This window comes from Globicephala melas, chromosome 21 (genome assembly GCF_963455315.2).
Source record: "Globicephala melas chromosome 21, mGloMel1.2, whole genome shotgun sequence".
NCBI lineage: Eukaryota > Metazoa > Chordata > Mammalia > Artiodactyla > Delphinidae > Globicephala > Globicephala melas.
The window spans coordinates 13589738-13617549 of NC_083334.1; the positions used below are offsets into that span (position 1 = coordinate 13589738).

Genomic DNA, 27812 nt, shown 5'->3' on the forward strand with positions numbered 1-27812 from the left:
GCCCTTTTGGTCTCCACTATGTTTTAAATTTTGAAATGAGATCACCAACTTATAATAAGGTTGGAAGTATAGTCTGGTACATATTTCATTTTCTCCTGAGCCATTAAGAGTGAGTTGTTGACATGTTGTCCCGTCACTTCCGAATACTTTGATGTGTATCTTGTAAGGACACTCCAACATGAGTACAATACAGCCATTAAAGTCTGGAAATTAGCATTGATACATTACTGCCACCTAATCCTCAGACCCCACTAAAGTTTGACCAGTTCTTCCAATAATGTCCTTTACAGCAAAGGGATCCAGTCCAACATCTTGCTTTACATGTAGTTGTCATGACAGGTCTCTTTACTCAGAGTCTCATGGACCCAGAGTTGCCTGTTTTATTCAGTGGGTTAGAATGGATTATCTTCTGTTGCTGACATGATTTATATTGTTGCTTAAATTTCCCTAATTGGGTCAGTGCGAGTGTCTCCAGCTGGCCTCTGCATACTTTTGACACATCTCCTTCATTACTAGAGCACTTTTTAATTTGCTTGACGCACTCAGATGTTTCAGGCTTATCCTGAATTTTCCCTGCCCTAGCCCTGAAATCAGCCATTTCTCCGAGGAGACTTGGTTTCTTTTAGAGGAGAATGGTATTTAGAAGCCAGGATGTGAGTGCTAAGTTGCTATCTAGGTGTAGCTGCTCCCAGGCCATCTTAGTAGATAGAGCAAGGGAATGTCTGCCTGGGTATGTATGTACATACACACAAGCACACGTGCACATTCGCATCCACGTTTATTTATCTATATTGAGAGCCCTGAGTTCACAATGCCTCCAGTTCCAATGCAACATCACAGTGCTCTTTCTAGTTTTCTCCCTTTCCAGATGAGAAAGTTGACTTCCATTATCCCTTATATATTTACTTATATGCGCTCTCATGCCAGTCTTTCACCATCACCCCCACGTGGATGCCCTCGTTATCCCACTTAGGTTCCAGTACTCTGTATCGCCCCTTCCCAACTCCACTGAGACCCTGAACCCTATGCTGGGCTCCCTCTCCACCTAGACACACTCCTCACCCCTTTGGGCTCTGTCACTGTAGGCTGGACCTCCTCTCTGTGGAGAGGACCCTCACGGCCTCCCTGCCTCTGACACCATGCACCACCCAGTCCCATGCACGGCCACCCTCCCCACCTGCTTGAGCTCTGACCACTGATGCCAGTGTTCCCAACCATGCGGATGCTTCCTTTTCCCACCTTGGGATGGGACACCCAAAGCCTGCTTTTTCAAGGTCATGAGATGATTCTTCCATGCTTTTTTTTTTTTTTCTAAAAGCTTGATTGTTTTACCTTTCATTTTTGGACTTGCTATTCATCTGGAATTGATTTTTATAGAGAGTGTGAGGTAGGTGTCAGTATCCAGTTTTTATATGCCTATCTAATTGACCCATCATTTATTGTAAAGAATGTGATTTTCCATACCAGCTATATATTTTAATATATTTTACAATGTGTTTTTCTTTTGTGTGCTTATATTCTACTAATCTTGAACCTAAAGTTCCTCATTGCCAAGTTGCTAAAGTCAGGTAAAGTGATTATTTGCTTACCCAGCATATAGATGAGAATTAGATAAAAGGAACAGTATAGTGAAATTTCCTTTAGACTGCGGAAGTGGGGAAAACCCTATTCTCCTGAGTGAGACCCGGAGAACCCTGGGTCTCTGAGATTCTCTGTTGAGTTCCCAGTGTTTTCTATAGCACTCAGGTTTTCAGTACACAGAAATGAAGGCTCAGTGATATTCAGAAGAATCTGGCAAAAATTTGCATTACACTTGCCCGGCCCTACCTATCATTGTTCCTGCTCCTGTGACACTGGATGGGTTCATTATTCCATTTGAAATCGGTAAACAAAGTTGAGAATTAAAACACTTAACTCTGGTGGATGTTCAATTTTTTCCCTCCCTAATGTAATTATCCTCCCCCACCAACCCCCAAATTAAGTTTTTGGTGACATATTCTTGCTTTTACTTAATGGTGTTGAGAATTGTGGAATTTTATGGAAAAAAGTTATTTTCCAGATTTGTGTGGGGAAAACTGAAACATGGGGAGGTTTAGGAACTTTTCAAAAACTCTCTTAAGTGGTCAGTGCTAGACTTCCTGATTGTGAAACCCTGGTTTTGCCCAAATCAGTTTATTTTGATGTTTTGTCCCCCATAACAAGTTATAATTTTATGAGATAGGACAACATTTCATCTAAATTTTCCAAAAGTATAAAGGAGGTATAAATATTAATGCTAGAAACTAAGAGTTCCTGTTTCCTGATACGGTGTCACACATCACCTGCACTACTTTCTCAGTGTGGTGAGATTGTTTCTATTTCATTCGACCTCATATCAGATAGACAGTGGAGCATTTTCTGTCACGGGGTATGCTTTCTCTGGTCACACGTGTCAGTCAGTCCAGCAACTGCCCTGAAAAAAATCTGATTTTTTTTTTTTATTGTGAAGTTCATTGCGAAAGGTTGGAATTAAAATCTGTACTGCCAATCTTTTTTAAAAAAACTATGAGTCACAATATTTCAGAGTCTTCAAAGAGTAGCTCTTCTTAGAGAATCCATTTTCACCTGTTGACTAACAGCTGCAGATTCAAGAATCTGGAACAAATTCAAGAGCTTGAACAAAAACAAGGTAGTCAAATCTATTCTTAGCAATTGATGACCAGACTAAAATACTTCTGGGTTTTTCAGCTTCAGGAGATCTTTTTTAAAACCTGAGATCACAAGGCTATCGTTAATCATAGCTGAGATCTATAGTAGTGTGAAAAAGTGACCAAACCACTCCTAAAACATAACAAATTTGGGCAGTTGTCATAAGGCTGGTGCTTTGGTCAGACCTGTGTGCTGGTGACTTAGGACTCTTGGATGGGTAGTGGGCCTTCAACAGCTTAAAGGCTTTGTGCCACAGCAGCTTTAAGTTTCTTTCAGAGTTAATTTTAACCTGATTTCATCTATATAAGAGAATGAACCCCACAACTCACTAAGAATAACCACAAGCTTTGGCTCTTAGGAAGTTGGCTGCAGCCTTAAGGGGACTTATTAATATGATATACTGTAGTGGGGATACTAAGAAGGTGGAGTCCATCTACCTGTATGAAGTTTGGTGTGCTCAGGGGTAGGCAGAGGAACATCAAGGGAGCTTGAGAAGGAATAGATGTTAGGGAAAGAGAGATTTCCGGGCTGGTGTAGAGTACTTGAGCATGCTTGCAGGCTGAGAAGAGTCAGTGACACAGAAACACTGAGTGGGAAAAATAAGTTGGAAAGAGAACTTGAGGAATAGAGTGATGGAGATGAGTTGGACCAAGAAGAAAGAGGGACGAACAGCCTCTTTGAACATGGGAAGGTTTGGCCGTTCTATAGAGATGATAATATAGAGCTTTCCTCCCTCTGACCAAGGCAGAAGCGATGGGGAAGTACAGATAAGTGCTGTTTGTGAAGCTTATCGAGGCTACGTAGGTGCTTATTGGTTTGAATAAATATAGCTGTAGGAGTCTCTGTAGCTTCTTGTAGACTTCAATTCAGCTCGCAGTATGTGACCTTCTTCTTCCTAATGCTAAGCTGCTTTATGCTTTTTAGATACCGAAGGAGCTGCACTAACTCAGGTCACTTGATCACACATTAATAATAGGAGTTCGTTTCCCTTGCTATATATAGATACCTAGAATGTGTGCTTCCAATGGAGCTAATGAATTTGCAATGATAAATTCATATTCCTTGCTTGATTTCAACTGTGAGCTATGACACGAGTCAGAGGTGGTATCCGTGACCATGGAACAGAATGAAACTTCTAAATTGAACCAAGAGCCTGGTCACATTGACAGCATGCCTTCACTAAATTGAATGTCTAGCCAGTTAACACCAATAAAGACAATGTCAAGAACACATCAGTGACTTTTTGAGCTGGTAGAAGTCTCAGGGGTCATCCAGTCCGTTTCCCTCATTCTGCAGAAAAGAAGTCGAGGCCCAGTGAGTCCAGTCTTTATCCAGAGCTATTTTCATGACAGTCTTTTTACTTATGCCTTACTTAATCATATCATTACTTAATATTTTTATTATTCCACACTACCTTTTTCTAGCACTCATGGAAGAAATGATTTTTCTTATAAAGAGAACAAACACAGACAGTAAGTAAACGTCGATGTAAATAAAATAATACAATAGAGAATTATAACAATGTCTAGGACTTTTAGGTTTAAAGATTTCCAAGCCATATGACTTACTACTGGAGAATATTAGTGAGGTTAAATGCTGTTTTTTCCCTTACTTGTTTGGTCCTGTACCGAAGTTAAACTCTCTGAAACTTTTCCTCATCTATAAAATACTTAGTTGGCAAAGTTGTAAGGAAATAATTACATTTGAATGTGACCAATATTATGTCAAGAATTTTGTAAGCATTCAATTAAAAATATATATACTAAATAAAATAGATATAGGCAATTGAGGGACCTTAGTTTTCTTTCTAGCTATAAGATTATAATGTAGAATATTGCCAGTGAATCTTTGGTGGGGACAGGTTGCTTGTGAGCTCAGGCTTTTAAAATTGTCCTCCTCAAATGAAGAAAAGTTCCAGTGGACTTCCTGAACCTGATCTGTCTTAGTGTGAAATGTCAGTTCTTCTGGGATCACCAAGGATAGGAATCTAGTTCTGTGACTCTTCCAATTGGACACAGTTGTGCTCATTGTAATTGGACCCGGATTTCCAACACCAAAGAACAATTAGAAGGAATAAAGCCACCATTTTGAATCTAGGATTAAACAGTGAAAAGTATACATAATAATCGTTAGGTGCTTACTTACGTATTACTTGCTAGGAAATTTGTTAGATCTTTTGATACGAATTATCTTGATTTAATCCGTATCACAAACCTGTAAAGTAGGGATTATTGTCCTCATTTTATGGTTGATGAAACTGAGGTCTGGAGAGATTTCATGATTTCCCTATACCTTACAGCTAGGAGATTGTAGAGCTTGGTTTCAACTCGGCTCTGTCCGTGTCCAAAGCTCATTTTTGTAACCACCAAGCTCTAATACCTGGAGTAAGTTATACTGAAATGGAATCTAGGTGATAATTTTTACAAAGCTTACTGAGGGCTTTGTTGTCCCATGAAAGCCTTATAATCATCTTAAACTAAAAGCTACTAAATCTCTTGTGCAGAGATAATGTGAGGTGGTCTAGAGCATGGATTTGGAAGCCAGGCCACCTGTGGTCAATTTACTACAGGAGAAACCTTGGATAACCTCTTTGTGTTTGTTTCCTCAACTGTAAAATGGGAAGAAAAAGAGGACCCACCTCACAGGGCTGCTGTTAAGATTGGATGAATTAGTATCGTTAAAGCACTTAGGACCCTGCTTGGTACATAGTAAGAGCGATGTAAGTGCTGGCTATTTTTATTGTATCAGCAATGATCAAGCATTTTCCGCAAGAGGAAAATGAAGCATCTAAATAAGAACGAACATTCCTACCCATGTTGTTTCTTTTGCTCCTGTGCATTCCTAGCCTTAAGACTCTATCTAACAGATTAGTGACAAATACATATTTATGTTAATAGTGTTCTTTTAAAAAATAACAGCATTGTTGAGATATAATTCACATACCACATCATTCACTCATTTGAAGTGTGATTCTACGATATGTAGTATATTCACAGAATCGTGCAAACTGAGTTGCAGACTCTTCAGTCTGGAAGAGGCTACGAGACCCCCAGTGCTAAATTTACTCAAACCAGTAAACACCTGTGCACCCTCAGTGAGATTCACAAACGCAGCACTTATCTGACCTGAGTGCCTTGTTTCAGAGAAACTGCATTCCCCATTGCTTTGGCCTTGGTCAGAGGGAGGAAAGCTCTAGATCACCTCTACAGATCGGCCAAACCTTCCCAAGGTCCAAGAGACTGTTAGTCCCTCTGTCTTCTTCTTGGTCCAGATCATGCCCATCACTCTATTCCTCAGGTTCTCTTTCTAACTTTTTTTTCTATATCTAGAATTCCTACCCTTGAAGGCATTCCTTTAGATTAAAGGGCTGTCTCCAGAACAAAACACAAGTATTAGACATAAAAGGGGCAGTAGAAAATTATTAGTACTTGTTAGCAGGAATTAACCTTTTCCATTGGCTGGCAGAGCAAGCATTAATCTGAGGTTTGGGATCAAGGACAGTATTCATGAGGAGGAATGAGAAGGTTTGCAGCATGAAGCAGTGTTCTGGAAGGGTCATGGTTGGGAGCTTTGGGAACTTGGACAGCAGCATCTGGAGCCCAGATGTGTGAAGGGGCAGGCAAGGCAGCATGTGCAGCTGTGTGTGGCATAATGGTACACAACGCAGGCTCTTGCATGTGACGTTGGTAGCATGAGCCTGGTGTTTTAGTGAACCACAGATGCATGTGCACTTTGGCATTTATACACGTGATGAGTAATTCACACACCTGTGTTTTTCAACCCCCCTCTACTTCAGAAAAGGAGATGGAATGGGAATTTGGTCTCATGAGAGGTAGTTCTGAAACTCACAACATAATTTTGCTCTTGGTACAGAAATAATGACTTGTATGTACTCTTTCGCCAGATGAATAGTTGAATAAATAAATGAATGGAGTAATTTTCAACTCAAACAAATATTTGGCATTTTATATCTTAATTTTAAATCTGTATGCTTAATATTTATGATAGGGGTAGCAATTAGGTTTTAAGAGCAGCTCTTGTATTACTCTTTGGTTAATGGAATTGTGCTTTGGGTTTTTCATAAGTTGAGGTGTGCTGACATGCCTTATTCTTAGAGGTAGGAAAACATGTTGTTAGACATTCTCTGCATACTTGGACAAACTTTTGAGGTAATTCAGAAGATAATGTTAATATCTCATTTTATGTTCTTCTGATGTGAGCAGTGATGAATAATAGTACTACAGAATTTGAAAGAAAGAAATTATGATAAAGCACCCACTTCTTCTAGGTGCTTTGTTTTAAACTTAATTGCATGAAGCATTCTAATTAGCTTGAAAATGTCAATTTGTAAATATAGCCAACGCATTCAAAAATCCATTTTGTTGTTGTGCCTAGTATTCAACATCTCTTACTTGGTAGGTGCTCAACTAAATATTTATTGAGTACTCTACAACATGAATAGAAGCTTAAGACGATTATCTTGAAATAGTCATGTAGATCAGGTAAATGGTTTATTTACTTCAATTATCTGAATACCCTCAATCTGTCTCCAATTTTCTTTTTTTTATGCTTAAGTTTCAGATGGCACAGCATTTAAAAAGAAACATTAGGCCATGATAACAGGATAATACAGAATAATGGTTCTAAGTAGTAGTTTCCCAGGACTGAAATAAATCTGTTCAAAGGACAACTTGACAAACTTTTGCAACTCAAGTTGTTAGGAGAAGAACCCCAAAGCTCCATTCTGCCTATCTTGGGATATTCCTGTGAGGGACAAACTTTAGATTAGCTTATGTAGAGATAATCTAAACTGTTTGCGTGTCACATTAGCCATTAGCTTTACCTTTGCTTACACAGGTGCAAGTGTATGTGATAACTAGAACTGTTTTTCACTCAAACAGTCGTCCTATTGGTAGAGAGTGTAGCAACTCTATTCTGCATTTACTCTGAAAAAACAGCAGTTTAGTTAATCATGAGTGCAAAGTTTACAGATGCCCAGTTCTGTCATGGATCATTTCATTGCTCATTGCTAGCTTTAATAAGCTTATAAATATAAAAACAGTGACTACTCTGCTTTCTAAGAAGACGTGGTATGCTGAGAGCTAAATAAAAACTAGTTGGCATCCTTTGTTCATGGCATGAATTCCTATATAAGACCTGGTGTGAATTCATTTTTGAAGGACAAAATGCTAGTATGGGGGAAATACTGTTATTTGTTTGCTTTTTAAAGAAAGTTTTAACTCCTTTCCATTTTAACAACATTGCTATTTTCACCCTGTACGTTACATATTTTAAAACGATTTTTATATTGCATTCATTTCTATTGATTAATTCTGTCATAAATTCCTCTATATGTTTAAATTTCTAGATTTAATCGTCAAAAGAATAAAAATAATGAACACGCAGTTTTAGAGTATGCTTCACAAGCCTTAGTCACAGAGACTGAATTATCAGCTTTAAGCCCTATCTTCCCTGAATTTCAGATTAGAACTATACTACTACTTTTTTTCAAACTGTACTACTTCCTTTTCTCATTATTGAACATCTGAACTTAAGAAGTTCATTATGTACTCTACTACATATAAAATGTGTAAAATATAATTTTAAGGGAAATATTGTCTGATCTCCAACATCAAGTGTACACTAATGTACAATATAATATCTAATCTACACTTTCCTTCTCATGAGTCTTTCATTCTTATTTAACTTCTTTTTAGTGTGGTACACATACCTTCAGCGGCACTTCCTGACTCCAGAGATGCTGTTTGACCTTCTCCAGATAACACCAGGCAGACTTCCACTGACAAGTGCCTTGGGTGTGTGAGGGGGAGGGGCAGAGAGGGGGCACAGTGGGGATTAAGTGCTTTTCAAACAGCTTGTATGTGATCCTCCTTATCATAACTCTGCCTTTATCCCCTAGTCCAGAAATGCCTGGTGCTGTCAATTCCCAGGCTGTTTCCAGTGCTGGAGAGTAAATTGGGTTGGTTTTCAGTTTTCTCGGTTGCTGCTTTGGATTTTAACTTTCTCAGGTTTCCTAAGTCAGTTACCATGCATTTGCCCTCTAGCTTCCAAATTTTTAAGATTATATCCTTACCAGAAAAAATATTTTAAAATAACATCTGAACAAAAAAAGTAATGTATTTGAATACATTCATTTCTTTGATTGCAGAATTTTCTATTTTATTGGAATAGCTCTGTGAGTGAATTTGTGTTTTGGTTCAGGGGTTCCAGTTTTTTTGTTTTTTTTTGTTTTGGCTCACGGGCCCAGCTGCTCCGTGGCATGTGGGATCTTCCCGGACCGGGGCACGAACCCGTGTCCCCTGCATCGGCAGGCGGACTCTCAACCACTGCGCAACCAGGGAAGCCCAGGGGTTCCAGTTTTGATCTCAAATGCCCATAGGGGCCAGGCAGGTGTTCTGGCTCCTCTCACTGGTTCAAAACCTCAGACAGGTCAGGGTCAGAAATAATTAAGTTTGGGAGAACCCCAGAGCAGTACAACCCAGGCCCTATTTTCCATTTGGGACAATAGGAGAATCCTTGCTCCAGTAGGGTAGAGATGACTTTGTGACACAGTGGTGAGACTGCGGGCTTGAGACAGTCCCCACCTCCCCAGCCTGCTGGTTCCCATGTTTGTACTTGGAGAGGACAGTTTCATAAGCTCCCCTGGGTTCCCAGTGGGGTGCATGGGAAGTAGGTAAGACATGCAAGTAAGGGGGCATTGCCGTGGAGCCACCATAGTGAGAGGCAAGGTGACAAATCAGAGCCAGGGGCCAGATGGGGTTCATGTCTGAGATGCAAAGGATCCAAGAATCCAGGGAAGGCTGAGCTGAGACTTTTGGACGTGGTGGTAGAGGTGGGCTTGTTGCCTGGTCCCAACTATGTTGAGAAAACGGAGCACACGTGGAATCATGGGTTTCAGCAGAGAATACAAGCAGGACCCCAGGAGACCAGCAGCCCCTCCCTTCCTCAGAGGCGTCCCCTAAATGTCTCCTCTTGGAGGTGCCGTCTTGGGAAGGAGAAGGTGGTGGTGGTCAGCCTTGAGAATAAAGAACTAGCCTTGATAGAGTCTGAACCTTGACTTTGAATACTTATCTGAAAGAGACATTTAAAATGAAAGAGACTATTTCAAAGCAGCAGAAACTGTTTTAATCTGAAAGAGACTGCATCACCTTTAACTAGCACATTTAAAATTTCCCCTCCTATCAGCAGAAATTGTGGGCTCAGAAGAGTGAATGAGTTATGAAAACTAAAGAAGCCACATTTTTCTTAAAATACCTGAGTTGTTAGTGTACACGACGAGATATGACTGGGCCCTCTCATTGGAATGTTGATTTTATCTGAATTCATTGAGTGCCACTTCGTTAGGTATTTTTAAAATGTTTTATGTATTTATTATGTATGCTGCATCCAGTAGTATAACTGTTTGAATATGAAACTAGAGAGATCTAGGGAATTCCTCCCTGACATGCACTATTATAGTTAAAACAAATAACAGACACCTGCAGGGCTGTCTTAGAATACAAGATTGTCATTTGTCGTAAGTACTGCAATTGCAAAATCAACTGGTTAAGGAAGGGCAATTAGACTCCCCCTAAAATCTTGACGTTTACATGTTTGACGGTCATATTATAAATGTAAAATATAGAGTGTGACATAAAAATTATTGCTCTAAATTTCATTAAGTTATTGCTAGCCCCAAAGAGAAATACAGTTGAATGTATGTTTCTGTTAGAGCAGGCATCTACCGCCCATTCCTTCTCCTGAGGATACAATGAGATAAGTGTCTAAAAGCTTGGTTCTAGATTTGGAGTCAGCCCTTTGCTCTACTTCTGCCCCAAGCCGTTAACGTCTGCCTGTGAGGGTGCGCCTGGGTGAGTGCATGTTCCATCTGCCGGAGACTTAAGCTTTGGGATAAAGAGTGACTGTGTCGTAGCCCTCTGGGGGCCTCATGCGGGCCCGTGCGTGGGTTTCGCAGTACAGCTCCCCCTCCACGAAGAAGTAGCCCTTTTGTTTGAGGTTGAGGTTACAGTCAGCACACACGAAGCACTCTGGATGCCGATGCTTGTCCCTCACCTTCACAACCGCACCACTGTTGGGGGAAAAGGAGGCCTCGTGAAAAAAACCCCACAAAGCCAGAAACATGATACAAAGGCAGACAGCACTACAGATAAGGCAGGTGTTATCTGTTTCACGTTCAGGAAACAATAGCTGCAAAGCTGGGCACAGCTGTGGAACTGATGTAGTTGCCAGGGAGAGCCAAGACCACCATAGTAAACCTTCACATGTGTCTCTCTGTTGTTGACGTGTGAATATTTTTCAGATCTTTTTCAAACAGGATTTTTTTTTTTTAGAAAAATGATAGGATCCTTACTTCATGATCATTCCCTGTGTTTCTTTGAAAGAGGGAGACATGATACAGATAAAACAGACACCTCTGCAAAGGATTCTGATTTTGGCCAAGGTTGTTGTCTACACAACCAAAAGTCCCTCTGCTTACTGTCTAGCTTGGTGATCCAGCCTCTATTCTATGGAACACAGAGAGAACAGATCAAAGGGCAGAGATGGAATTTCCACTGGTGGGTGGACTTGGCCTCTACCGTCAAAGCAGTTTACTCCAACTTGGGGGCAATCATTGCTTCGTGTAACATCACAACCTGTCGTATGTTTTGAGGTCCTGTCTGCTCCCATCTCCCTGTCCTGCTTGTTTCTCTGTCTCACAGCCCCTTCTGTGCTGTAACCAGGCTTATCTCCCACTGCCCTCCTGGGATGAGTCCTGGGTAAGTAGACAGATGGTGCCTCAGTGTGTGAGCTAGTGACATAGGAACAGAAAAAAGGGATGGAAGAGGTGACCACATGGGGCATGAGGTGGAGAGACTGAAATGCTCTGGTTCACTTGAAGGTTTGAACTGGCAAGTGTGGCTATTCACACATGAAGTCCCTTGAAATGGAAGCTGACTCTATGCCTAAAAATCATATTTCAGTATTTGTGCAACTTAAGAAATCACGTAAAGATAATGTGTTTTAATTAATAACTGGGTGACCCCCATATTTGTTTTCCTGGGTTTATACAGAAAAGGAAGTGTTCAAAGACTGTACAGAAAAGGAAGTGTTCAAAGACTATATGCATTAACAAAGGGAGGGCTTTTTGAAGTGAAGTTATTCTTGGAAATGACTTTTTAAATATACTTCTAGGGTGGTTTCTTTTCACCAGAATATGTCTGAAATTATAAGTCAAGATATTTGACTCACATTCTATGCTAATTTGGGGGTACATCGAAGGAATTCTGGTCAAAATGTGCTAAATGTGTGGACATTATGTTTCAAGTCAATAAATAGAAATTTGTTTTTCATAAAACTTAAAACCTTTTCTATATACGGAGTCTTAAAGTACAAGAAATAGAGAACTGACAGCAAGATTTATGATGAATTTTGGGGTTGAAAATGAAACTTACACAACGCCACTCCCACATTTGTCACAGAGTGGCATCTTCTGTGTGCTGCCAGCACCGCATGGGACTTTTGTAACTGGAGCTCTCACACTTCGAGTTCCAGCAGGACGGTCATCTGAAAAACAGAGTGTTTCCATTTATGGCAAGGGAACAGCTGGCAACAGTTTATACTTTGCTTCTATTTTAAGGTGTGCACTTTAACCTGAGGAATTCTTAGTTGCACCCACAATATCATTTAGGAAGAAGCAGGACTGGTTCAAGCATAATTTGTTCTGAAACGGGACCTTACAAAACAAAATTAGTTAAAAATTGTTGTAGTTGTTGTCATAGGGAGCTGTTACAAAATGCCCAGAGGGGCAGAGGGCATTTTGCATTCTTCTTTTTTTAATTGTGGTTAAAATATACATAAAATCACCATCTTATCTATTTTTAAGTGTGTAATTCAGTAGCATTAAGTATATTCCCAATGTTGTGCAACCATCACCAATATCTATTTCGAGAACTTTTTCATCATCCAAAACAGAAACTCTGTACCCAGGAAACATTAATTTCATATTCCCCCCTCCTTCCTGACCCTGGTGACCTCTGTTCTGCTTTCTGTGTCTATGACTTGCCTATTCTAGGGTCCTCATATAAATGGAATCGCACAATATCTATCCTTATGTCTCTGGCTTATTTCACTTAGCAGAATGTTTTCAAGGTTCATCCATGTCGCAGCATGTATCCGAATTTTCATTCCTTTTTAAGGCTGAATAATACTCTACTTTATGGATATAGCACATTATGTATATCCATTCACGTGTGGATAGACGTTTAGGTTCTTTCCACCTTCTGGCTGTTGTGCATAATGCTTCTATGAACGCTGGTATACGAGTATTGGTTTGAGTCCCTGCTTGCAGTTCTCCTGAGTATACATGCAGCAGTGGGTTTCTGGATCCTATGGCAATTCTATGTTTAACTTTTTGAGGAACCACCTTAGTGTTTCTCACAGTAGCTGCACCATGTTACATTCCCCATCAGCAATGCACAAGGGTCCCCATTTCTCCATACCGTTACCAACACTCATTTTCCATTTTTTTTTTGATAGTGGCTATATTAATGGGGCATTTTGCGTTTTTGTGCAACTTCTGAAGGACAGTATATGTTTTGGAAGTGGAAAAACATTGGTAAGAGTATGATCTCTGAAGACAGCAGGAGTGGGCTGGAGACCCAACTCTGTTTCTTACTTGCTGTGTGACTTTGTACACATCCACCCTCTCTATGCCTCATTTTCTCTTTTGTTAAATAGGGAAAATAATAGCTCCTACCTCACTGGGTTATTGTGCGGATTAAATGACCATGTGTGCAAAGCACTCAGCACAGGATTTGGAGCACAGTAAGGGTTCATTCCAGTGTTATTTTAAAATTTTGATGATCATGACACCCTGGAATATGGGGGAGGCTGAGAAATTTTGCAACATTTTATGATCTATAAGCTGAGCCAGCCCTTGACTACTGTGGATGGGATTTGTCTTCAGCACCCTTTAATCACCAAGTTGGTGGCTACCTGGATATGTCTGGAAGCTCCTTTCCTTAACCAAGCACCACCCAAGTCCTTTTCAGCAAAGAATCATTTGATGACTGATTAAAATCGGGTTTTTTTTTTGTTGTTGTTTTGTTTTGTTTTGTTTTGCGGTACGCGGGCCTCTCACTGTTGTGGCCTCTCCCGTTGCGGAGCACAGGCTCCGGACGCGCAGGCTCAGAGGCCATGGCTCATGGGCCCAGCCGCTCCGCGGCATGTGGGATCCTCCCGGACTGGGGCACGAACCCGTGTCCCCTGCATTGGCAGGCGGACTCTCAACCACTGCGCCACCAGGGAAGCCCTAAAATCTGTTTTTAGACTCTCATTCCCATTATGCTTGCTGCCCTCCCCCACCCTGATCCTTCCAATAGCCTCTATCAATAACGTTTCAGCAGATGTTCACGACTGCTCACCATCGTTCACTAGTTCCTGGAGCACCCTGAAGGAGCCTGACTGGCGAGGCTGAGTAGGTTCATTCCGATTGTCGTGGAGCATCCGGTACACATCCGACTGGGGGGGCACTGGGGAGGCCGTGGGTTCACTGAAACACAATATGGTTTGCGAAACAGCGTCAGGAGTGTGTGTATGTGCAAGAAGCCACAAGATATCAACAAGCAGTGATCACTATATTTACAGCAACTCCTGGACAGAGATTCAGTATTTTCAAGTTAATGTCTATTATATCAATAGCTAAAAATATAATGTGAATTCACACGGGTTGCCTTAAAAATATCAGTAATTAACCTGGGGGTCACATCAGCACTTCTCCATGTGGCAAAATCCTTTGGAGGGCAACTAAAATGTGATTGTTAGGAAATAGTAATTTAAAAAATAATGCTTACGTCTGATGGATATATAATTATAATGTGAACAGAATTAAACTTTCTCAGGAAAAAAAAGGACAACATACACATGATAGAAAGTGCACGAGTGAGCCTGGTTTGATTATTCTCAGTCATAAAGATGTCAGTAAAATTCAGATTCATTTCTGATATTAAACCAACAGTGTATGGTTTAGTTTTGTTAACTCCTGTAGACAACAAAGGTATCATTTTGCTTGTAAACTGAAGAAATTCAACTTGTCAGTGCTTGAAAGTGCATAATGTAGCAACTTTCACATAGAAGTCAGCTTTGTTGGCTACTAAATAGCCACATTATAATTCATTTACAAAAATGATAGAAGCTTTATTTTAATAAACTTTCTACAGATATATTCATGATGAACAATTAAAAAAAGCCACAATAAAAATACATGTCAGGCACTGAGTTGCTTTATTATTTTGTCATTTAATTGCATTATCTAGAAAAGGTAGTTGTTATTTGCACATATTTTTATTACCAGTGTCATATTTGGAAGTAATCATCTTATATATCTGAAACTCCTTGCAAATGGCTTTGAGATACATTATGGTATTATTATCACATTGTATTCATCCCACGAATTATCTCTGGGATATTGTTACCTAGCACTCATAAGCATTACCATACTTTATAATGGCCCTATAATATTGAAAGAAGTAATAAGATTTTATCTTACAGTAAATTTTTTTAATTGAAAATGCTTGATGGCAAAAGTACTTTGAACAAATATGCATAATAAAGAAGAAATTAGTCAAAATAGCGATCAATGGAAATTAAATGTCTATAGCAGTAGCTTGAGATATTCACTTATAAACCCTTATTCATGGCAAAAATTTTAAATGAAAAATAATTAACTCTCCACAAGATGCCATTAGAAGAGAAAAGAGGTATCATCTCTTTTAAAACTTCTCTGAACCTCCCATCTCTTTCCCAGTTTTTGACCCCCAAAGGAGAAACATAGATTATCCCAGATTATAAATCACTTTTGAAAAGTATTGTACCAGACATTCGTAAACTACACTGCAGTTTTTCAAAAGACATATACGTTTGGTCCTTCCATGATTTCAGTTTATTGCGATCTGTGACATAAAACTCTATTTGGTTAATTTTTCAAATCGCCCTTATCATTAGGCCTAGATATCTGCAATAAATCCTTAGTATTTTTTTTGAAAGCTTTTCACAAAGCTTTCTTTCAATGATAAGACAGTGTACAAGACACCAGTAAAGTTGACATTGCCCATGTTAATATGCCGATGGTTCAAAAAGACTCATATTACCTCATTGAGGGCGTTTCCCCTAGAGCTGTTGAAACCTGACCCTGAAGGGTTTCCATAATATTGCCATCTGAGTACAACTGCATAGGTGTATTAAACTGAGCATGTATAATCTTCACACCAGGAAGTTCCATTTCCAAAGGAATGTTAGGGGCCATCTTAGCAGCAACTTTCAAGTCACCTGGGCAAATAGTACTAAGAGTACTGACAGAAGAAGGGGTGCTACGTCCACTGCCACCGTCAATACCGGACGGAGTACTGCATCCACTGTGTTAATGACCACGTTACACAGAGATGACACAGGAACCAGAAAATCCAGACAGGAGAACACAGAGAACAAGTACAGAGAGGTTAAAAGTAAGAGGTGAATTAAATCAAATGAAAAAGAAATATTTATTTCTGGCTAGAAGTTATTTTCAAAAGGGAAGACATTTAAAAATTCATGATTGAAAAACGTTTAACAAAATTAAAAGGTACAGGTGATATTGCATTGTTTGGCTCTGTTCTACTAGACAATATGTTCTACGAGGCGAAGGCTTCATGTAAAAAGAGCTGTGCATAAAGGAAGTGGCTCAGGGAAGTTACATTAGCGGGACATCCTTTTACATTTCTGAGCTGCAGTTTTTAAAACTAAAATATTAATGAATGATCCTTCACAAATAGTAATATGAGTATGCAGCATGAAGATCCAATCAAATATTGAGGCTAAACGTTTCAAAAGAAGAAGTATTTTCAGAAATGCAGTTGGGCCTTAATTGAATAGTAATTGGCAACTTGTAGGTTATGTGATAGAATTATGTTTTAAGACTATTTTGTAAATATTTTATTGTTACTATTTTAATTTTTTCTACTTTCATTCATTCATTTTGTGAAGACTACACTTTAAAAAATTGTTCGGTGATTTGATATAGGCTCTAGAAACAGCCAATAAATGCCTGTCGCCTTGAAATGAATGATTAGAGGGGAAATAAGGTGATCTCAAACTCTGTGAATGCTACTTAGAGCTAAGATTTCTTTTATACATAGCTACTTCTTGTAAAATTTTGGAAGCACACATATATTTCCATGCATATTTCTCATTTCCTTTTAAAGACAATTTAAGGCAACTCATTATTAAAACATCAGAAAGGCCAGTCATGCAACTTTAAGGACAACGACAGAAATTTCTTATTCGCTATGAATAGAATTTTCCGTGGATAAGAGGTTAGTCATAACTGATGCCAACGACTAAAAAGTCATTTTTCTACATGCATTTTAAGTGCAGCATGAGAAATGCATTTTTTGAGAAAAGGAATATATTGGTTTTTTTTAAGCGCAGTCATTTAAGACAAAGCTAAAAGAAATAGTAATATTAGTGTGAACTTCAGTCACGCCTGCAGGTTAGTGTTGCTGTAAACTGAAGGCAGAGAAGAATTTATATGGTGTGTTTTCCTGAAAATGTCCTCTGAGGGCTCAAGTATGGCCGCATACCTGCATTTACTCTCTAGGGCCACTAATGCCAACCTCAGCCCCATTCAGAGAGCAAAAACCAAAAGCATATATTGGGCATTGATTTTACTGGCTTCATCAATGCTGCAGCCTGGATAGTCTGAGCAACCCATGTCACTAGATGAATTAAAATTTTTGTGTGTGTTGTGTTATCCAGTTCAACCACCTGCAAAGACTGAATCGGGCAGGTATATATGAACTTGCTCCTTCACTTCCCCACTACTGAGAACTTGTTTGAAACTCAATCAGTAAATTGGTTGATCACATACAAAAATGTCATATGGTTTATTCACCATTTTCATAGGCTCAACACTATGCTGAAATTGACTTCAGTTGGTAAAAGAATAGAAATAACATTTCAGTTATAGTGCAGTTTAGTCAGGATCGTATTGATTTGACCTCAGTATAATGAAGTTTATTAAATTGTAATTTAGGGATTTGAAACACTGAGTTTCAATATTGGGAGACTTGGGCTCAAAATAGTGAACCTTTTCAACAAGCATTTATAACTACTCGACCTTACTGTGTGCCAGGCATGGTGCTAGATAGTGGAGAAGTAAACTATGGTCAGCTCAGAACTTACAGATATACCTTATTTTACAGTTGTAATTAGTATTACATTTTTGTCTGTTATTAGTGTTCTTATATACATGCATGCTTGTGTATATAACTTTATTTAAGCAGAGACTGTGTCTTCTATTTCCTAGTTTCTTTATCATTCTATTTAGGGGCCAGTGTGTATTGAATAGATAGGAAATAAACCCTAAGCAAAAAACAATTATCTTTTTATAAATTTCTGGGACAATTTTAAAAGAGCTCTTGAACTGATGCTTTAAATAAAATAGTTTTCATGGACTCTAGTCACTGTGGAGATCATCATGGGTCACCATGACCTATTCCTGTGACCTGGAAAGGTAGATACCATTGAGATTTCTTGACATTGACTTACTGGCTTGGCAACCTGTAAGGTTGATGATACACTCAATTACTCTCATACACCTGGATAGATCACTAGACAGAGAACTAACTTCCCTGGTGTGTATATAGACTTGGGGACATGCTTCCAGAAGCGACTTGTCCAAAAACCACTCACCAGATTGTATTTTATCATTTGGATCTAGCCTTGTATGTATTTTTAATGATAGCTGTGGCTTTAAACATTTACATATATTCATATGAAAATACTGGTCTTTTAATATGCTTCAATTATGATGAAACCATTGAAAGAACCCTAACTAATAGTAAGACCCAGGGAAATGAATATATTAGCATCTCCAACTTACTTCTGATTCAAAAGTTGTTTATTAATGGTGTAGTTATTGCTTGGTAAGTAGCCACTCAAAATTCCACCTTGATGAACAATCATTTGGTAAGAACAAGAAATTCAGAAGCTAGAGCAAATAGTGAGGGGGCACAAGAAGAAAGGAAGGATAATAGAAGCATTTTTTATAATTTTTTTAAGATTTGTGTACTGGTACCTGTTTTTTAAGCAGATCCTCTCATCTCTTTTTCCACTCCCCTCTTCCAAATTTAGCTAGATTGAAAGGCACCAGCTTACAATGACAAAATTATGAGTGGCTTATTATTATCACCATGTTTGAATTAAAATGAAAATGTAAGAGAAGGGCATTACATACCTGAATCTCCTTGACTTTCCCTGAATTTTTATAAAATTAAATGTTATTGGTCTTCAGCAAAAGCAAGATCTGTGTTACTCTAATGTATCATTTTATCTGAGCCTCACGGAGTCCTATAGCTCAAGTTAGTGAGCTTACCATTATGCTGAGCTCAGAAGAGTGCAAGTAGATCCATTTTACTCTGCTTCTCTGGGAAGATGCATATATTATGTATCTATTTATTCAATAGCAAAAGAGCATTTTAACTTTTAATCCAGTTTTTTTAAATATTATTTACAGTGGTGTTGGGAAGCTGTTGAATGTGGAGAAATAGAGAAAAGATACAGAGGAAAATGGAATATGAAGGAGGCAAAAACTAAGAGAAGCAAGAAAAAGGATTGTTCAGAGTTGCCAGTATGAGGGAAGGGTAACAGCTCTTGATTCTTCTTGCTACTCAGGAGGTCTGATTAGGTACTCTTGGGCTTTTGTTCCTTTATCTCATGAACATTTGTTGAGCATGTACTCTGTCCCAGCCCCTTTTCTGGGTGCTGGGGATATAAGATGTAGTGGGGGCAGAGGTATTTGGTAGTCATTGCCTTTTTAGCATCTTTCTCCTGCTCTTTTACTCCACTCCTTCTTTCTGAGTCTGATATCACAAAATTGTCTGACTTATTTTGAGGCAATCCTCTAGCCCTGACTGTAGCTTATAGAAAGGTCTGCACACGGAAATCATGTATCAAGTGATGGCTGACCATCCACAGCAAGCATCATAAACTCAGATGTCTCCAGAGGCCAGGAGGGTCACACATATATGAAAATGGGCCAGGTATCATACGCTAAGGCATGATGGGCATTTTGGCAAGTTAGAGGGTAGATGTTCCATCTTAAACTTAAATTCAGTATTTTTAAAAACGGGAGGGTTAAATAAAACATTGTGAATTGACTCCACCTATGGACCCCTATTAGTGACACGTGATGTAGATCATTATTCAATGATCCTAACCTGTTAGGCTTGATCCAGCCTAACCCCCAACTTCCTTCCTCTGGGCTGATTGATGTAGCTGAGGTCAGAGGAATGGGTTTGAGGTTTCCCGAAGTCACTATTTCCTGATGTGGCAAGACAGAGCATTAATTTCTTTCCTCGTAGGTTGGAATTCAGTTTCTAGAGAAGATTTGAAAAGGATCATCTGAAGATGATCTGTTTCTCTGACAGACAAGCAGAGATATTGCTCATTTTTATTCCAGTGTGTGCACAGTTATCCATGAGGGTAACCCAGTAAATCTCTCTGCCTCCAACTCTTTCTTTCCTTATACTTATTTTCCCGAAGTGGAAAAGTTCCTTTTCAAGTGGCTTCTCTTCCTTTGCAAGTATCCATAAGAACACAAATTTATTTTTATTAAGTGCTAGAATGAGTGGGATTACCCACTGGGCTCTGATGGTGCAATGAGAATTAGGTGCTGAGATGGGATGATCAGAGACTGTCAAACATGGAAAGCTACACCAGCCTTTCCACGTTTGCCTCACCTGCTGCCTTACTCCTGACCAGGGGCTGGTTTTCATTTTTGTGACTGCTGCCTGGGCCTTCCTGCCAGCCTCAGAAGGTCACTGTGTTCTGGATGGGATCCTCAGAATGGCAGGGGAATCAGTTATAAATACACACAGGGATTGCATAATATTTCACAGCTCTATAATCTGGTCAATATTTACTCTCTTCTCTGCTAAGTGAATTTGTTTCTTTTGCTTTTGAAATAAGCTTCAAAATGAGAAAAGTCACTCCAAACACCTAAGAGTTATGTGTCTTGGTGATTAGTAGGATTTATTAAAGATGCATGCACTCCAAACTTCACAATCTTAAAGCTTTATGACCTGCTTCGGCCTGGAATTATGAAAGGTTTGGGCCGAATATTGTGCTTGTGTTCAAAGTAGTTCACATCCTGTGAAAACAAAGGGTTAAAAAAGTCCCTCAGTGGAAGACTAATATATATATGTATATATATTTAGATAAAATTAAATGAACAATAATCGTACAGAAAGGATTATTTACCACCAAATATTGACATGACTAAGAAGGGTGATGATGGAACCAGAGCGATTTCTTCCTTTTAACCATCTATTCACTAAATGTTCGGGAACTGGCAGATTGGACTCCAGAACATTAGAACCATGTTCTAGATGCTTGTCTTTAAGATAAAAATCTGATCGTGCCTTCAGGAAAGTAAAAATAAAACAGCAAGAGCTGGACTTTTGAAAGGAAGAGAAGTCATACTATCACCATTAAGAACATGGTGGCCAGAAACCAAGTGGAGTACTTACTTTTGAGGTGAGCTAGGAATGAGCCCCCGCAGCTGCCCGTGAAGCGCATCTTGTATATTGCTGGTTGAATAGAGCCCAATGGGTGAGTTATAGGAAGCGCTCACTACCTGTCTTTTGTCATCAATGTTTGCTGCTGCAACAAAAGGCTGGGCCCTTCTGTTGTACCCGGCACCAATGGGTTTGAACTCCTGTACAATGGCAGACAAAATACACAGAGCCACAGAATGCACAACAAAGCCGTTAACGCGCAAATCAACAGCATCGCTCTTGTTAATCAGGGTTCCTTTACCTCTACGAGATTGATGGCCAGGTTAAGGGAGGACTGCATTCGCCGTGAACTTTACATGTGCTGTAATCACCCACCAAATGTTCAGGTGCAAAGGAACTGACCTTATTTGAAATATTATAAAATAATTCGAATATTATACCTCTTGTCTGCTCCCTACTGACTTCTACATCTAGAGCTTTTAAGAAATTCTCATAAGACTCATTTGAATCCAGAAATTTTGTGTCAGAAGTGAGATTTTTGGCTTAGAAAAATTATTCTACTTAACATTTTCTTAAGTAGAACTTACATATGCTTTCTCTTCTAGTAATATCTTAAAATTTCCCCCATTTTAGAAAACGGGAGAATAAAACAATCAGAAAGGGAGTGAGCATTTATGAATAACTGTACTGAATCATTATAACTAATCCAAGTTTTTTTCTTAATTCCTACAACAAACAAAATTCTTAATTTGCATTAAGATACAACCTTAAATTTAGAAAAAATAATAGGAATTAAAAGACTTTCCTTATGAAAGCAGGAATAACATTTATAGAAAACCCTCCCTTTCTATTGTGATGATTTCATGTTGTGCATTCATGTTTACTCTAATCCCAGAAAGACTTAAGTCAGCAATTTAGAGAGAGCTAATTTATATGATTCACAAAAGGATTTTCACTTCATTGCTTTGGGAAAAGGACCAAACGTCACTCCTAAACCTGGGTGTGAAACATGCCTGAATGATCGGAAACTCTGTATTACTGTCTTCTAATGTAGGAATCACGTTTTCCAGTTTTTATACAGATTTATAATTTTGTAAAGTTCATTAAACTTTTTTTTTCTTCTAAGCAACAGAAGAAAATCAAAAGGGAATGCTGAAATACACACAGCTGATTCTCTTTCCAAATCTTTTCATTTGGCAGAATTAGTAAGATCAGTCTTTACAGTATTTTTGCTCACACATTCACATCAACTTCCTTTACTTTTGACTGTGCCACCAGTGTCTCACACGGATCTCAGACGGCACAAACATTTATGACTATTTGAAATGGTTAATGGAGACTTTTGATTAAAAGAATAAAAAGGTCTTGTAATATTCATATCATTTTTTTTTCTTGTCATTGTAGGTGAGTAAGGTGTGGGATGGTGCTTTTAAGAAAAGAGATTGTATTCCTTTCTTAGGGGTGGAACCACAGTTTTGCGTGGTGATTCCAGAGAACACCAATGACTTCCTTTAGAGACCCGAGCAGCACACCGCTTCCTTTTGGTTCTCCTGAGCAGGCAGTTGTCACACACACTCCCTATTCCCCCATCTAGGCCTGTTGGCAAAGCCCACTTGAAAAGTAGTTATGACAAGGCAAATGGGGTGCAGCTTCAAATACTAGCCCTGCAGCGTCTTTGACTCCAGCTGCCCCAAATCTCATGGTACCTGAAAATCTGTGATGTGGTAAAGAGGAGCTTTTCTCTCATCAAAATTGGGCAGCAAAATTTAACAGCCTCCTGAACTTGAAAAGAAGGTCTGAGTTGAATACAAAGCCTGTGATTCTATAGTATGATTGAATTGACTAATATCTTATTGATTCAGTTTTTTTATCTCCAGAATAATGACTCACTGCCTAGAAGTTGGTTGGGTGACAATGTAGTTGCTGATATAAGATAGCAGAATGACTGAAACAGCCAAATATGGCTTTAGAAAAATGCTGAATCCCAGAACATGTGTGCAAACATTTATATACTGGTACAATCTGATTGCTTTGGCTGATTTAATAATGAATTTGGAGTGGCTGTGTTTTATGATTAACCATTATGATTAGCTGTTATTATGGCATGAAAAAAGTGAATGGCAAATAATCATAAGTAATGACAATGGCCATGATTCAAGCCTTTGCTCCTCTTTTGGATATGAAAGAAGACAGAAGGCTAATTGCCTAATTTAGTTACGGTGGACTATAAATCTCTCAGGTTCATTAAAAGAGTGAATCAGGAAGTACTGAAGGAATCAAGCTTTGTGGAATTTAGCTTTTTTTTTTAAACTGAGAGTGATATGCCTTAAAGATCTTGGTATATAGAATTGAATTTACAAAAATTAGGAAAAATAATGGGATGGCTTTATGGGGGAAAAAATCTCTGCCCTTATTTCTTCTGTCTTAAAATTATAAATAAACATGGTTGGCAACTGTCCTATAAATGAGGCATCTTCTCTGAAAATATTTGTGCAATAATAGTCTCTAGTAGTACTTCCAAAAAGCAGCACATAGGTTAATTAGCTCCAAGCTTTTTCTTTGCCATTTTCAGCTTTAGTTACATATTGCAAAAGTCACAAAAGTGTAATTTGTTAAAATAAAACAGTAAAACTCTATTTTCCATTCAGATCATAAAAGGAAGTGTTTCTAATACAGGCTTCAAACATTTGTATTTAGCTTTTGCAAAGCATTAGTTTATGGGCTGCTGTAGTCCTTCCAAAAAAAGCACAATGAAGTGTATACACTAAAGGTAAACAAAACATTTAAATATGGCACGGAGAGGCAACATTCTATCCAAGTCTTACATCATTGTTGATGGTCAAACAGAATCAAAAGACAAAACCAACGGGAAGTTTGCTATTCCACTTTAATTCCTTTTTATATTTTCCTGGAAAATCATTAGTAATGGAAAATACTAGTAAAAAAAATTATGTAGCAGTTAATAGAGTCCAGCTCTTGTGTTTATTCTACTCAGACAAAAGCATCTAAATGATTCTTATGTCTTAAGAATTCAACAAATAATCATTGCAGTTAATTAGATCTTTAAATATTATTTTTAACTGTTAGGAGCTCATATTAAGGAGTAATATTCTGAATTAATGGAATGCTAGAGCTGCCAGAATCAAAGCTAAGTAACTTGACAGAGATCCGCTGCCATTGGGAGAATATGCACCTCTTGACAGCAATCTCCCACGTCCTTGAAATGACCTCAGCAATGATGTCATTCTAAGACAGTTCACCTTTCAGTTTCTTACTTGGATAAACATTCGGTCTGAGAACTGAGACAAAAACCAGCTCCAACAGATACAACATGTTTGGTACATGTGTGATAATATACAGATCTGTTTATTTATAAGAAAAAAATGTCTGTGAAATGAGGGAAACTATGTCAAGTGATCATATATTTGATCAAGCCACATTGAGTAAATGATGATATTTTATCGTGTTTGGAATTTATGAACAATCCCTGCCCCCCTCCTCATGCTCACCCCTTAAATGAAAAATAAAGCCACCCTTATAATTATTTTTTCTTCAGTGATCTGTTTCAAGTGTTCCCCATATCTCACTGGGGAAGAGTTTGGGGAACTGGGGATTTTATGAAAATTTCTTTTGTGTAGGCTGCCGTCCAGTTATGAAAACATTGTAGAATAAAGTTATTTCATGAAAATATGACAATTTCAACCCATACCCCACTTGATTGTGCATATAGCATGTCTTTATTATCAAATCTTTTAAGGGAAGGATGCAATCCTTTCTCATTTAGAGAACAGCATTTTTATTTCTGAAAAGCATCTTTCCTGCCTTGTGGTAACTGCATTATAATTTTGAATTGTTCAGTGAATATTAAACAAAGATGAGGGTAATGTTTTATTGGAGAATATAAGCTTTGAAGAAGGACAGAGAACTCTAGCACATACCTTTTCTCTAGAGCAATGCGTTGTATAGAAAAATGCACCTGCTCATAGGCCGTGTTCAGGACTGTCTGGAAGGAGTTTAATCCAATGGCCAGGGGTTGATCTAAACAACCTCTAAAGTTTCTTTTAAGCCTAAGATTCGAGTCTAAATTCATAAAACCAAAATTTAGCTATTTAATAATAGCACGGAAACATGGAAAAATCTAGATATTAAAATTTTGTATCATTATTGCTATAACTGTGTCAGAAAAAGTCCCGAAAGCCTAAACCTATTCCTAGGGGAAAAAAAACTGGAAAAAATACACTAACATTTTATTATTTGTGGCTGTACTCGGATGGTAGGATGTAATGGGTTTTTTTTTTTCCCAATGACTATATATTGCTTTTAAAATGAAAAATAGTATTTAAGTCCAATAGCAAAGGTCGGATAACTTACAACAGAAGTTTGACTTGGGTTGAGAAACAAGAGCTCAAATATTGTATTGCTCAATGGCATTTTACTATTCATATAAGACGGCATTTTATTTTATTTTACTTTATTTATTTTTTTGGCCGCACCACGTGGCTTGTGGGGTCCTAGTTTCCCGACCAGGGATTGAACCTGGGCCCTTGGCTGTGAGAGCACGGAGTCCTAACCACTGGAGTGCCAGGGAATCCCCTCATATATGATGGCATTTTAAACATTCAACGGTATTTGTTTTTCAGACTGACACACCTTTGTTGTCCAGAAGGGGTTGCTTTATTTGTAGAAAGAAAAGACATATCTTTGCATAGCTTTGTATTAATTAAAAAAAAAAAAAAAGAATACAAACATAACCACAGTTTAGCCTTTCTCCAATCTCAGTCTGCAAGTTACATTCACTGTTTGATATTTATCAGTGCATTTTGTTCTAGTTTGTGCTATAGGATTTTCAGATAGGAGAGGTTATGCTGAAATTTAGCTATATTTTGTGGGGAATGTCCTGAAGTGCCAAGTCATGTGAACTGGTCATGCATAAATCTGGCCTGAGGTTCGTAGGGGTAGGAATATTTTGGTCCTTTAGGGGAAGAACTGAAATGGTCCTTATCTCTGAGCCCTTTAAACACCCACCTCTTGGAGAGGGTGCAAGTAAGAAATTAGTCATGACTCAAACTAATGGAATGTTCAAAAGCTCCATCTGACTGACTTCTGTAGCCCTTAACCCAATCTTCACCTTTTGGTTTTTTAAACCTATCTCATTCTTTATCTTTTCCCCCTTTGCAGTATCATAAATATCCATACTGTCTGACCCCAAAATTCAGGACACACGGGCTAATAAATGATTGACAAGAGGCCAGAGTATTTAAAATCTGGATTATGTTTTAAAATTAATTCTCAGAATAACCATAGTCATAAATTAATACTCCTAGATCTGCAAAAGGGACCTCTTCTAGAGTAAAGCTCAGACAATTGCCTTGAAAACTCCAATTCTGGAGAGATGTTAGCAAAACACAGGCTCCAATCATGCATGCTCTAAGCTCACCCCGTGCTTAATAAAATACGTACTTGCTGAGTCACCCACATGCCAGAGTGGGCGCTGCAACATGATCAGGGATCACTGGAGATTTGGTACTTTGGTTAAATATGTGTAGTTGGTCCCATATCTTAGCATCTTGTATTGATGAAACCGGGTTTCAAAAATTAGGAGAAATTGTGAATGGAAATGTGAAAAAGGGTGCAGTACAATTTTGGATGTGTACTCTATATCAGGGGTCCCCAGTCCCCAGGCCGCTGACCAGTACCTGTTAGGAACCGGGCCACACAGCAGGAGGTGAGTGGCGGACGTGCGAGCGAAGCTTCATCTGCTGCTGCCCATCGCTCGCATTACCGCCTGAAGCATCCCCCCCGCCCCCACCGTCCGTGGAAATATTGTCTTCCACGAAACTGGTCCCTGGTGCCAAAAAGGTTGGGGACCGCTGCTCTATATGGAAAAAGGAAACTCGGAATTCTGTGCGGTTTGTCCTAGTGATGATGAGAGATTGGGGAGGTCAATATGTGCATGTACGTGAGCCTTAAATTTCCCTTTTCTGTCTTTTAAAGCACCACGTGATCTCTTTCCTGTGTGTTGCTTCTTAAATGATGAGTTGATGAGGGTTGCAGGAGGCAGGTAGGCTTGGGCATTCCTGCCAAGGGCTGTCTACAGGTGACAGCTCTGCCTGGAGAACTTTGTTCTTATTCTTCCTGCAGTCTTTCTTCTATCAAGAAGATGTCGATTAGAGACATTATTTGCCCACCCACCTCGGATGTTGGGGTGAGCACCATCAGCATGCAGAGTGCTTCTCACCACATTGATTACCTGTCTCGTCCATTTTACCTTTTACTCACCTACCCTGAAGAGCGGCACTCTTACCTGACCTAAATATCCCCCTCAGCTTTCGTGATTTCTTTGCCGCGCGTGCAGCCCCTGGGGGTGGCAGTAGAACACCAGTCTGAGAGTTGGTTCCCAGGACTGCGGTTCGAATGAAGTTTATCTTTAGGGCCTCCAGTTCCTTTCATTCACTTGTCAGCTATTTAGTGAGCACCTGCTGTGTGCCATGCCTGGGGGACTCAGAGTAAGGAGAACAGACACAGCGGTTCCGCCTTCATGAATATTCCATATATCCTGCTCACTCCCTTTGG

The 27812-nt window shown here is 39.0% G+C and overlaps 2 protein-coding genes across 5 annotated transcripts in view; one reads left to right on the forward strand and one right to left on the reverse strand.

Moving 5' to 3' along the window:
• Positions 1 to 27812, forward strand: part of CFAP96 (cilia and flagella associated protein 96) — a 93640-nt gene that overhangs the window by 37716 nt on the left and 28112 nt on the right. The window lies entirely within an intron of this gene.
• PDLIM3 (PDZ and LIM domain 3) overlaps positions 9794 to 27812 on the reverse strand; it is a 30291-nt gene continuing 12272 nt past the window's right edge. The window contains exons 4-9 of one of the 4 annotated variants that reach the window (XM_060291477.2): positions 20805 to 20872; positions 15837 to 16100; positions 14112 to 14239; positions 13816 to 13821; positions 12141 to 12252; positions 9794 to 10777 (exon numbers count right to left, since the gene is read on the reverse strand). In XM_060291477.2, the coding sequence (XP_060147460.1) occupies positions 10588 to 10777; positions 12141 to 12252; positions 13816 to 13821; positions 14112 to 14239; positions 15837 to 16100; positions 20805 to 20872 (768 nt within the window). In that variant the 3' untranslated portion in view covers positions 9794 to 10587. Of the gene's footprint in view, positions 10778 to 12140; positions 12258 to 13815; positions 13822 to 14110; positions 14240 to 15836; positions 16101 to 20804; positions 20873 to 21251; positions 21440 to 27812 lie in introns of all 4 variants that reach the window. The other 3 variants (XM_030831223.3, XM_060291476.2, XM_060291478.2) reach the window with 3 other exon arrangements.